Source organism: Orcinus orca, chromosome 3 (assembly GCF_937001465.1).
Source record: "Orcinus orca chromosome 3, mOrcOrc1.1, whole genome shotgun sequence".
Taxonomy (NCBI): Eukaryota; Metazoa; Chordata; class Mammalia; order Artiodactyla; family Delphinidae; genus Orcinus; species Orcinus orca.
Window position 1 is genome coordinate 83444852 of NC_064561.1, and position 13084 is coordinate 83457935.

Sequence of the window (13084 nt, forward strand, 5' to 3'; positions counted from 1 at the left end):
TTATTAATTTTTAAATTACAATTTCATTAGTCCAATTATACCAGTGTCATATTATAACTTTTCAAATTTTGAAAGTGGGTAGGATAAAAATTATAAATAAATTCAACATTTTGGAGTGGGGCAAGATTCAGGCATGATCTTACCTAGGCTGCTAGCAAATTCTTCATGACAGTAAAACTACCTTAATGTTCATCACATCAAGTTAGTTAATTCAGGAAGTAAATGAAAAATAGTGTAAAATTTTTTGTCTTACTTATGTATTACCAGAATTCTAGTAAGTAAACTGATCACTTACGGAATATTAGAATGAAGCCAGATGTAATCTCTACAAGGCAGTAAAGTTTTAAAGAGATGATGAGACATGAGCAGAGTTGAAATATATCTTTGAGAACATGTGAAAAAATAGAACAAAGTTTTTGAGTGATGAGCCAATAATCAAACTCATTCACCCTTTGACAGTCCAAAGAGATCCCATGAGCCATCTCTGGGAATTCCACAAAGTAAGAAAAAACTAAAGATAAATTTGTGGTAATGGTACAGAAGTGGTAGGAAAGCTTTCTAATAGTGTCTTAATTGTTACATATTTCCCTGAACACTGAGCAAGACACCTGCTATAAAAACATACAACACTTAGAAACACATAAACGTACACAGATACATACACAATCCAGTTTGTGTTTATGGGAATTAAACATAATTTTCTCAATTAACTTTCCAGTGATATGAATTTGGGTCACAAAAAATTTTACAATTCAGGCACCCTTGCCTCTGAATCCCTCACTCTAGACTTTGACAGCGCTATTCAAATACTTGTGTTACACACATGACTGAAAGTTCCATAGACTACGAAGTTCTTTAAAAAATACTTGGTTTCACAATTTAAATTACCTCTAAAAGTTAAAGATGGGAAAAACATGATAACTAGTAAGAACTGATCTTTTAGAATTCAAATCAATAAAGAATAAAACCCAAGCATAGATTCAGATTACATATATGTGTGTGTGTGTGTATATATATGTATGTATATGTATATATACATACTAAGAAAAATGCAGATTTGGTAAAACATAATAGAAAATTGTTCAAGTGGAAATATGTGGAGGAAAAAAAATCAAATCTAGGTTCTAGATTGAAATGGATTAAGATAACATTTATCATCTCAATTTCTTTAAACCAGCATTCAGATTACCTTAAACTGACATTTTTAAAAGAAATAAGAGACTCAGTAATCTTTTTCTATTTTTATAATACATACAAAAGGTTAAAATTTAGGGGGGCATGTGAGGGCAGAATATAGTAGCTATCTCTAAATATATAGAAAAGGGGGGAAAAAGGAACACATCAAAAAGAATAAGGGACAGCTTTAAATTTTTGTAAATATCCAGAAAGTTGAGGGAAATATTTAATAAATACTTGTCCTTGAAATTATTTTCTCCATGTGCTATTTTCTCCAAGTACAAACAAAATATGTAATGATAAAATTAGGGTCATGGGGCTTCCCTGGTGGTGCAGTGGTTGAGAGTCTGCCTGCTGATGCAGGGGACACGGGTTAGTGTCCCGGTCCGGGAGGATCCCACATGCCGTGGAGCGGCTGGGCCCGTGAGCCATGGCCGCTGAGCCTGCGCGTCGGGAGCCTGTGCTCCGCAATAGGAGAGGCCACAACAGTGAGAGGCCCGCATAAGGCAAAAAAAAAAAAAAAAAAAAAAATTAGGGTCATGTTTATTTGACCAATTAATCAGAAAGTACATTCTAAGGACTGAGGATGAAAAAGTTAGATATCTACTTAACTAAGTTTGAAGGAGGCAAAATCAATGAAAGGGAAAAGATATAAAAAATGTTCTATTACTTAAAGCATGAAAAAAGACTGAGCTTATTATTGGAAAATCAAGTTTAACACATATTTCAAGTAATACATTTTGTTTTTCTAACCTATTGTGAGTACAACTTACTTAAATACTGTTGCATATGCTTGCAAAAATGAACAAAGGCAAAATCTTAGTATCCCTGGTGGTCTTGCTAGACCATGTTAATTCTGCTTTTTGGTTAAATACAAAGGAATAGAATTATGTAGGTTCAGCAACAAGATTTTCATTAGGATATGAAATCATGCCATGAGTTCCAAAAAGGGTTAGTTGTATAGATTTGGGAAATAATCACTCATGCAAAAATCAGAAAATACCTGTACCGAGCCACCATGTCTGTCTGCTGCAAGGTGAGCTCTCAAATGATGGGGATTTGCCTGCTGGGAGTCCCAAGCTGCCCTGTGGTCTGCCGACTGCCATTTATTTAATGCATGTGGCATGCATGGAAGAAGAGAAACCCAAAATGTTAAACATCTCATCCTTATAATATAGAAAACAATCGTATAAAAGGAAATTTAAAATATCCTTACTATTCTGAGTCATAGATGCAGTTATCTTTGCATATTGAACATGGAGAGATTTCAGTTAAAATGCTACAATAATGTAATGATCAACCACAAAAATAAAATAGAATCACAGAATTTTAGAAGTGAAAGGACTTTAGATATCATAGACTCCACTCGTTAACTTTATAAAGTTAACAAAAACTAGAGAGGTAAAAATGACATGGTCAAGAAAGTACTCCAAATAAACCATGAAATGTTTTAAAAAGCCATCCACTATATTTTCTTACAGTAGAGGTCCCCATTAGTTTTCTGATGAGGAACTACTTCTAGCAAGGTGAATAAAAAGATAGTACTCAAACAGCCATACTTAAGGTCCCAGAAAACTTTTCTCTTCTTGCTTAGTACCCTGTTTCTGATTATGGGGATAATACAAGAAAACAGAAAAATTCTTTGAAAAGCGAGAAGTGCTATATAGAATACCAAGAGAATATGGTAAACAATTTTTTTAAGTGACAATCTTACGTATATAAATCTCTTTGCCTCCTTGATCTTTTTATCTGGTTCAAATTAAGAAACCCATTTCCATGAAATAGGCTGATAATTCTTGAAGCTTTTAGATGATCTGGCAAACTTGTATGGCAATAACCACAAACTAATAATAATCTAGTAACAGAATTAGGAGTAACTGCTTAATAGGGGTCAATTTCTATGTTTCAGGAAAATGTGGACAGCACTAATAAGAAGAGGGGGAAGGTATACAATATTTAAGTTTCTATTACATGTTTGGTTCTGCATTAGCTGCTTTATATGTGTTATCTCATTTTTGAGATAGACAGTATCACCCTCATTTTACTGATGAAGACACTGAAACAGTAAATACTTCTCTAAGGTCATAGAGGTAGCAAAGAGTACACAAAGGATTTAAACTGAGAGCCTACTGCTCTTCCAATATTACTACCTAGCTCCTTATCACAATTACATTATGTTCTAAAGACTTCAGGGCTCTTTTCTTTCTTTTTCAACCAAAGTAAGGAAAATCTTGCCACAAAGTGCCAAGTACACTGGGCTATACGGAGCCTAAGCATATCAGGAACCAGAGTAACCCTTTAGGGGAAGAGATGTTGAAATCAAGTGGACACAAAGAATAAATGTTCCAGCACTAAACTTCCTAAATTAAACTGTACAACGAAAAACTGCATTCTTTGGCATGAAATATGTCATCAAAGCAATTGTGACAGTTCTATAATATCTTTTCATTAAATCCTCCAAATTTATCACCAGAATTTAGCAGATTTGTAGGGTTATAGTGAAATAAATTAGACAAGACCAAATCTTAACAAGATGAAAGAATGAAAATCATACTAAAAGAGAGACAAAGATCTAAACGTTGCGTAGGACAGCAGGCAACATTTGGGAACCGTGGACCTTTTAAGAAGACAGTAAGAGCTATGCAACCTCGCCTCAGGATAAACATTTGCATGCACCCAACATTTTCTGTAAAATTTCCAGATTCCCTGAACTTCAACCATTGACTCTAAGTTACAATTGTTTATCTGGGGACATTACAAAGGTTTCAGACATTTAAAGAATTAACCTTTCTTCTTTTGGGATTGTGAACTATGGGTTTATCACACAACTTAAGCTGTTTACTGCATCACAGATAGTTAAGAAATTTTTTCTAGATATACAATGTTTCTATCATGGTAAGAATCTGCATGTCCTGGTTTCAAATTCAATATATAAGCTATCCTAAAGGATTTCCTGAGAAAAAAACTGACTCCTTACATTTAGTGCAACAAGTACTACATCAACAAAATATGGTTCCCACCCTCAGTGAGCTGGCAATCGAGCTAGCAAGATATATATGAAACATGTAGAAAGTTAACCTTTAAAACATTTAAATTTATTTCAACAAAAATTTAACTCAACAATAAAAGAAGAGTTTCACTTATACAATACCTAACAGCTCAAGTGGAGATCTTCACAGAACATGAATTACTGATCTTCTTCCACGTACATTTGAGAAATTAACTGCTTTATAAAACACAAACTCCAAGTTTTGATTTCTTCCGTTTCTTTCTATATACAGCATCTTATCAGAGTACTCAAGCTATCAACAAGTTGTAATTTATATTGGAAGTAATTTATATATAATACCCTTTACTGTCCCAATTTTTCTAAAGTGAATTATAAAACTAATCTTTTAAAATTCTCTATACTTTAAAGCATAATGTTGTTAAATATTTCTTAAATGCAGCATTTTATTTGGCTATTATTTTTAATAAGTTGTGTTTTTTCTTTGATTTCATTTCTTATTTAACCCTCATCTGAACCCTGATGGGATACAAAAAGGATAACACACTATCCTCCTCCAAAAAGGGTTATAACCCAAAATTCTAAAGGCCTGTTTAACTCAGGGTGACAGCAAAAATTTTTACGTCAAAAGGATTCAATAAAGCTTCCTTATACAAAAATAAGAAGAGTGAAAACGTTGTTCAAAAATTTCAACAGCTTCCAATATACCTTACCCAGGAAATACAAACTCTTCAATGAATCTTCTATGCCTTGTCTTGAGCCTACTCTCTGCTCCAAGCCAACTGCTTATTTCTCCTCAAACATATTCTACATTTTTAAACTTCTGCTTTATATTTTTTACTGTTCACTCTCCCCAAAATGCTCTTATTCCTTCACCTGCCTTTAAAAATTCCATTCATTCTTCAGGCTCATCTCAAAAGCTATCTTTGCCATAAAATCTTTATAGATCCTACATATTCCAATGATCCTCCTTGGCACTTTATTAATGTATTTCCTATGGTAGAATTTATTCTGCATTGTAATGTAGTTATTTGTGAATTTATTGTAATAATGATAACAGTAATACCAGCCACGAGAGTTGAGACTTAATGAAAGCTTACTATATGCTAGGAATTAAATAAATTATTTTTATTTTATAGATGAGAACTGAGGCTTTGAGTGAATGAGTAATCTGCCCAGGGTCGAGCCATATCCAGGTATGACTGATTCCAGAGGCTGAGAGAGGTCTTAGCCACTGATTACAAAATCATTTCTTACAGGTTATATGTTTTCCTTACTTCTGAATTTCTGCATTGTGGACAATAGTAGTTTTCAAATAACAGGAACTCAGTAGATAATTTAGTTCACTAAACTAGACTATAGTTAGAAAGACCAACTGCTATTACAATTCATTCCAACAGGGTATCCAGATACTTCCATTCTAACAGAATATCAAACATTGCTCAAAGTTTATTATACTAACTTATACCACTAATTAGGATTTATGATTAAACATTTTTAATGTGAACATTAGGGGAAAGAGTCTAGCTATTGAAAATATATGCATTTTCTATCCTTAATATGTGTGTATATAGTCTGCTTTATAAAAGAAAAAAACATGTATTTCAATCCTTCAATACGTATATACAAGTATGTATACACGCAAATGCATACACATATAAAGCTGTCATCTGCACGTGATAAAACACCAAATATATTTATAAACTGTGAGAAGGTAATACAGAAGCAAATTAAGACATTTCATATCTAAAAGGGCAGCAAACCTGATTTTTGGATTGTTGTATCTTATCTCTGTGTTGATGTGCTTCTCTGTTTGATGACAGAGCAGGATCTTGCTGAACTGCACCCACTGGAGTAGGCTACAATACAATAACAATTAGAATCAATGCATTCAATTTCAGAACTCTTATTTAAAATTATTTAGCTACTTAACATAATCAGGGGGAAAAAAAAGACACTGTTAAATAAAGTAAGGCCTTAAGAAAAGATATCTTTCCTAAAATATGTTGTTAAATACAACAAAGAGATTATAGCTACTTTTTAAAGTATTTTCAAAATATTTAAATACTTTATCAACTATTTATTTTTATATCAACAAAAGACCTTCTAATACTGTCATTACTTTTAGGTTACTTTTTCATATCAAAAAATGAAAGTGTATTTGTTTATGTTTCTCATTTCCAAAGCCAATAGATAAATGGAAAAAATTATTTTAAGAAAATTAAGGGAATAATTTTTTAAATAAGCTAATAAAATTGCTTACTGTCAATATTTTAGCTCAGAAGAGGCTTATATAAAATTTAAATTTTCAAATATAATTCAAAACTTCATATAAATACTTTAATCAAAGTATATTCAGATTTGCATTTTAGATACCATATATATTCAAATCACTTTGGAGTTAAGAAAAATACAGATTAAACGCTTAAGTAAGTCAGTTGTTCAAAAATACTTGAATCTGAGAGTTCAGCAGTGCCAAATCTGGAAAAAAATTTGCTAACAGTGAGCCATAATTATAGAAAATTTTGTAAGGCATTCTTACTTATTTAAAAATAAAAGACTAGTGAGAATACATATTTGATTTTCTGGAAGTCACCACTTCAAAGAAAGAATTTAATGATAACTTCATTTAAGTAATGACACCCATCCCACAGTTATGATCAAGACAATTTTTTTTTTAATTATGAAAACTTGGTACAGTTTTAAAAACCTAAACATGCTCCAATATATAAGTATCAGTCTATTCCAAGATAACCTAAAACTGCTAGAATAATTAACACATATTTTAAAATTACAAATGCTTTGAAAGATGACTAAAGGAAAAAAACTAGCTGATCTTTTAAAAGTTATCACTAGAATATTATATTTTTAAAAAGTATATTTGACATTAAGAACTAAATCAGAAGTAAAACATTCAAAATAACTCATCACTCTAAAAAGTGACTCCAAATGTAAGGTTTTTACAAAATTCAAAGAATAATTTTTATATTATGCTACCTGAAACATCCATAAAAAAGAAATAAAATGAACCCTTTAAAAAACTATTTATTCTCAATCCTAAAATGTATATGGAACCACAAAAGACCCTGAAATGCCAAGGCAATCTTGAGAAAAAAAGAACAAAGCTGGAAGTATCACACTCCCTGATTTCAGACTATACTACAAAGCTACAGTAATCAAATCAGCATGGTACTGGCACAACAACAGACACATACGTCAATGGAGTAGAACAGACAGCCCAGAAATAAACCCACACACTTGTAGTCAATTTCTATGAAAGAGGAGGCAAGAATATACAATGAAGAAAAGACAGTCTCTTTATAAGTGGTGATGGGAAAACTGGACAGCTACATGTAAATGAATGAGACTAGAACATTTCCTAACACCATATACAAAAATAAACTCAAAATGGATTAAAGACCTTTATCTATGAAACCATAAAATTCCTAGAAGAGAACATAAGCAGAACACTCTTTGTCATAAATTGTAGCAATATTTTTTAGATCTGTCTCTTAAGGCAGAGAAACAAAAGCAAAAATAAACAAATGGGACCTAATTAAACTTAAAAGCTTTTGCACAGCAAAGAAAACCATCAACAAAATGAAAAGACAACCTACTGAATGGGAAAAAATATTTGCAAATGATATAACCTACAAGAGGTTAATATCCAAAATTTATAAACAGCTCATACAATACCAAAAAAAACAAAGGACCCTTTAAAAAATGGGCAGACAACCTGGATAAATATTTTTCCAAAGAAAACATACAGATGGCTAACATGTACATTAAAAAATGCTCAACACTGCGAATCATCAGAGAAATGCAAATCAAAACCATAATGAGATATCACCTCACACTTGCCAGAATGGCCATTATAAAAAAGACAAGACATAGTAAGTGTTGGTGAGGATATGGAAAAAATGGAACCCTTGTGCATTACTGGTGGGAATTTAAATTGGTGCAGCCACTATGGTAAACAGTATGGAGATTCCTCAGAAAACTAAAAGCAGAACTACCATATGATCCAGCAATTCCACTGCTGGGTATATATCCAAAGAAAACGAAAACACTAATGCACCCCAATGTTCATAACCATTATTCACAATAGCCAAAATATTGAAGATATGGAAGCAAACTAAGTGCCCAACGGACAAATGGATAAAGAAGAGATGGAGATGATACACATATAGATATGGATATACACACACACACACACACACACATATATGAATATTACTCAGCCATAAAAAAAAAGAATGAAATTCTGCTATCTGCAACAATGTGGATGGACCTAGAGTACTATGCTTAGTGAAATAACTCAGACAGAGAAAGACATATACTCTGTTATCACTGATATGTAGAATCTAAAAAATAAAACAACCAAATGTATATAACAAAATAGGAACAGACTTACACATATAGAGAACAAACTAGTGGTTACCAGTGAGGACAAAGAAGGGGGGAGGAGCAAAACAGGAGTATGGGATTAAGAGACAAACTACTATGTATGAAATAAATCAACAATAAGGATATACTGTACAGTGCAGAAAAATATAGCTATTATTTTGTAATAACTTTAAATGGAGTATAATCTATAAAAATATTGAATCACTGTTGTACACCTAAAACTAATATAATATTGTAAATCAATTACACTTCAAAATAAAAAATTATTTGTTCTCAACTCTTTTTAAATAAAGGATCTGTACTATGAAAAAGGTTAAGTACTACAAATAATCTTTTATTTTTATTATATAGCCTAGAATACTCACCAACTGCTTACCAATCCAGTCATATTCATAATCAAACATATACCCTTTTCGATCAAACAAGTCAGTAAAAAGTTTTCTTAGGTAGTCATAGTCTGGTTTTTCAAAAAAATCTAGCCTTCTTACATAACGAAGATATGTTGCCATTTCTTCTAGAACGGAAATAAAAATTGTCTCTCATTAAACTTTTCTAATACTCATTAATAATAAAATTATAAATATCTAAAAGCACAGGGTATTATAAAAACATAAAAAAGTAACAAAATTCTACTAAAATTTAAAATATTATGAACTTAATAACAATGAAATTAAAAGGGGGAAAGAAGGTAAGAAAGGAAATAGGGACAAAAGATAAATCAGAGATTTAACAAACATTATTTTTGTTTCAATTCATTAGGAAAGGCTAAAATTTTTATTTTACATTATTTTTAATAGAAACCTTGGACAGTATCCAAGGTTGAAATAGAAACTTAATAATGCATAATTATTTAATCACAAAACACCATACTAAGCTCATATTTTTATAAAGTATTTTAAATACTGATAGGAATTGATTTATACATGAAAGCATTTGCTACCTTGCTGGATTTCCTTTAGAATCAGTGACGCTAAATGACCAATAGAAGATTCAAATTCTTAACCTTGGTTAAATGGTATTCTAATCAACTGACCTAGCAACATAAAGCTAAAACAGTTTAATTCTTCTCTTAATTTCTGGTCATAAATGTAATAATTATTTCATAATACATAAACCTTTGCATGCTATTATAATTCCCAAATATATTAGAGATATGTATTTTTTTAAAGGTTGTATTTTCCAGAAGTAAAAGAAAGAAAAAGCCATAAAAATCAATAAGCAAAATGGTCAGCAATTAGTAGAACAGTGTTTAACCATCAGAGCACATAAAAGCACTATTATAAGAGATGGTAGGTTACACCTAGCTGCTTTTTTGATCCAATTTGTTCATGGCAGCTGATAAGAAAAGGATCACCCATAGCCTAACAGGCATGAAAGTAGCATCCAGTGACCCAGTCACATGGTGACTCTCCCACTATTCCACTTTCTAGCTAATCACCTGGCTAATTTACTTTGACACCCCCATTTTTCCTGCAGAAATTTGTATAAGCTTCTTAATAAGGTATAGCCAATCTGCCTACACCTAAACTGTTAGTACTATCAATTTTTTCTTTTAATCTTCCAGTTCTATATGTTATAGCAAGAAAGCAAAATACACAATTAAAGTTTACTGTCAATGAATAATAAAAGCAAACTTGAAAAAGGGCTACCTGAGATTATGTTGCTGATACTATTACAATAATAATGCCAGCACTGTACAGGAGAACCTGTAAATACTGAAGTGAGATATAAATTCCATCTTCTATCTTCAAGTTTGGTTCTCATTTAATGTTATTGCATAAATCACAACAGGTATTTTAACACATTAGGGACACATTATTCTTATCCCTTAATTGATTTAGGAATCTTAAGTAAATTTTTGTTGATTTCACGTGAGTTGCCAAAAATCTACATGAGAGCAAATCTATCTTCATAAAGCTCCCCAATACAAAATTAGCCTAAAAGTAGTAATAAGGTTAGTAAGATTTTACTGTACTTGGAAAACTAGACTAAATCATACATCACATACCTCCTTTGAACTTGACATTGAGACTCAAATGACTAATATTGGATACCAAAACTTTAGTTAGTATTTCTAAGCAAATATTTCAACTTATTAAAAGTATGCTACTGAAGAAAATATTACTTTAGCTGGTACTGGTCAACAGTATTAAAAGATGAATTTTCTTCCATTAATACTGTTTTACAAAAGTGAATATACACATTGCCCTGTGGTCTGTGTATCAAATGCTGACATCTTTTTTTTTCCTTTTTTAAATTAATTAATTAATTTTTGGCTGCGTTGGGTCTTTGTTGCTTCACGCAGGCCCTCTCTAGCTGTGGCGAGCAGGGGCCACTCGTTGTGGTGCACGGGCTTCTCATTGCAGCGGCCTCTCTCGCTGTGGAGCATGGGCTCTAGGCGCATGGGCTTCAGCAGTTGTGGCACATAGGCTCAGCAGTTGTGGCTCACAGGCTCCAGAGCTCAGGCTCAGTAGTTGTGGTGCATGGGCCTAGCTGCTCCACGGCATGTGGGATCTTCCTGGACCAGGGATCAAACCCATGTTCCCTGCATTGGCAGGCGGACTCCCAACCACTGTGCCACCAGGGAAGTCCTGCTGACATCTTTTGAATCATATTTTTTAAGCATGAAAAAAGTACTTATCAACTTAAGCAATGAAAATGAACAGTTCTAGTTTTCTGTGTATAATAAGCACATGTATCAAGCAGCATTATTCATTACCTGGAAAATTTTCACATAACACTTCTATTGGTGTGGCTCGTTTTGTGTCTCCAATTTTCTGATACCTCTCTTTTAATGTGTCCGCCTAAAACAGAAAGAAAAAGAATCTTGAGACATAATTTTAAAATTAAATATGTGGAAGACAGTATCTTAATATATTAACAATTTATGAAATTCAATAAGGAAACACAAAAACAATTACCTTTAAACCTTGCCAAGGAAGACTGCCTCTCAGAAAATACATGAACATATGACCTAAAGCTTCTAAGTCATCTCTTCTACTTTGTTCTGAAATATAAGAGAAACATAAATTTCATTTTCCTTTCCCAGTTTAGGATGCAAGAATGGAGAAATGATTCTTTCCTTATATGTAAATTAATTCCCCAAAGCTCAGCATATAAATAAAAAATACAGATCTGGTGCTTACGAGAGAGAAAAATCATGTTTAAACAATAATGTTTTACATTAAAATTATCATGCATCTTTAAAACATGCCACTATGATTTTTTTAGATATTACTGGAGATTTATTTCTTTCCTTAAATATCTATTCATAGAACTATAAGGCAAGGAGGAAAGGGTTCCATGATCAGAAAGAGAGTCACTGTGTACTACAGCTCCATCTTAAAAGATTCAGAATGTAACATATTAAAAGTTTTGAAAATACCTAGAGCTAAAAAATGTTTAACTTTAGCTCTCCATTTCCTAAACTTGTATGAGCACAAAAATTCCGCCCCACATACTCTCTATTAATATCAAATACAATTAGTATATTGTGTAACATATTTTTAAAAGCACTGTGTTTGACACACTCCAACAGTAATAACTCCTCTGACAGCACCAAAAATATGCTGCCAGAACAAATTGCCACTTTCAAGTTGCTACTGTTGTTCTAGTAACAATGTTGTATAGCATATAACTGAATGATAATCACAGACCAAGACTCAGGGAGGTACTTACAAATATTTGCTGAGTGAATCTTTTTTCAATTTTTTGTCACTTAAGTTAAATATTTAAGTCTTCTTTGTATTTTAAAATAATACAAGAATGCTGACTAACACCGAGAGGAGAAAATAATACTTTAATATGGGGATGTTCATGTGCAAGTTGTTTCATGCAAATGAATACTCATACTACCCAAGCAGTACTAAATACTTTAGAAAAAGCACACTTTTCAAAGGGTGGAACCAAACTAGGGTAAAAGGGTCAAAAAAGGTTTTAATTTTTACTATGTAATCTTACAATATTCTATAATTGTCTTCTGTAACACCTGCTACAGTTTTAATATATATGTTTGTGTTTTTATTTAATCAACATCTATCCTCCCATCTGACAACATCACAGGAGAGCTTTGGCTCAATAGCCTCAGGGCCTAGTGTAACGGCTGCCACAGAGCAGGCACTCAACGCATACTACTTAAATATATAAATGACTACTTAAAAACATATAAAACTAGATTAGAATATATCTCTTTTCTATAAGCATAGGGAAATATCTAGAAAATATGCATCAAATCATTAGTAAATAGGGGTATGAGACTGGAGGACTAAACAGGACATTTCAATAGCTCATTTCATATACTCAAAAATGTGATATAATGGGAATTTTTCTTATTTTTCATATTTTAACAATGTAAGCATATGCTATTAAAAATAGCAAACTTCCAAAATAAGTAATATAAAGTTCTTCTAAAAGCCATTAATGAAAGCAGGATGTGAATTCATGAAAAAAATCAGTAATGCCTTTTATAGCTAAAATTTTACTTTATTAGATCCT

The 13084-nt window shown here is 32.1% G+C and overlaps 1 protein-coding gene across 9 annotated transcripts in view; it reads right to left on the reverse strand.

Annotated features, from left to right (window-relative positions):
• Window positions 1–13084, reverse strand: part of CSNK1G3 (casein kinase 1 gamma 3) — a 128456-nt gene that overhangs the window by 21251 nt on the left and 94121 nt on the right. For 2 of the 9 annotated variants that reach the window (XM_004267418.3, XM_004267417.3), the window contains exons 7-11: window positions 11512–11597; window positions 11310–11394; window positions 8956–9101; window positions 5947–6042; window positions 2180–2275 (exon numbers count right to left, since the gene is read on the reverse strand). In XM_004267418.3, coding sequence (XP_004267466.1) covers window positions 2180–2275; window positions 5947–6042; window positions 8956–9101; window positions 11310–11394; window positions 11512–11597 — 509 coding nt within the window. Of the gene's footprint in view, window positions 1–2179; window positions 2276–5946; window positions 6043–8955; window positions 9105–11309; window positions 11395–11511; window positions 11598–13084 lie in introns of all 9 variants that reach the window. The other 7 variants (XM_033423715.2, XM_033423714.2, XM_033423719.2 and 4 more) reach the window with 4 other exon arrangements.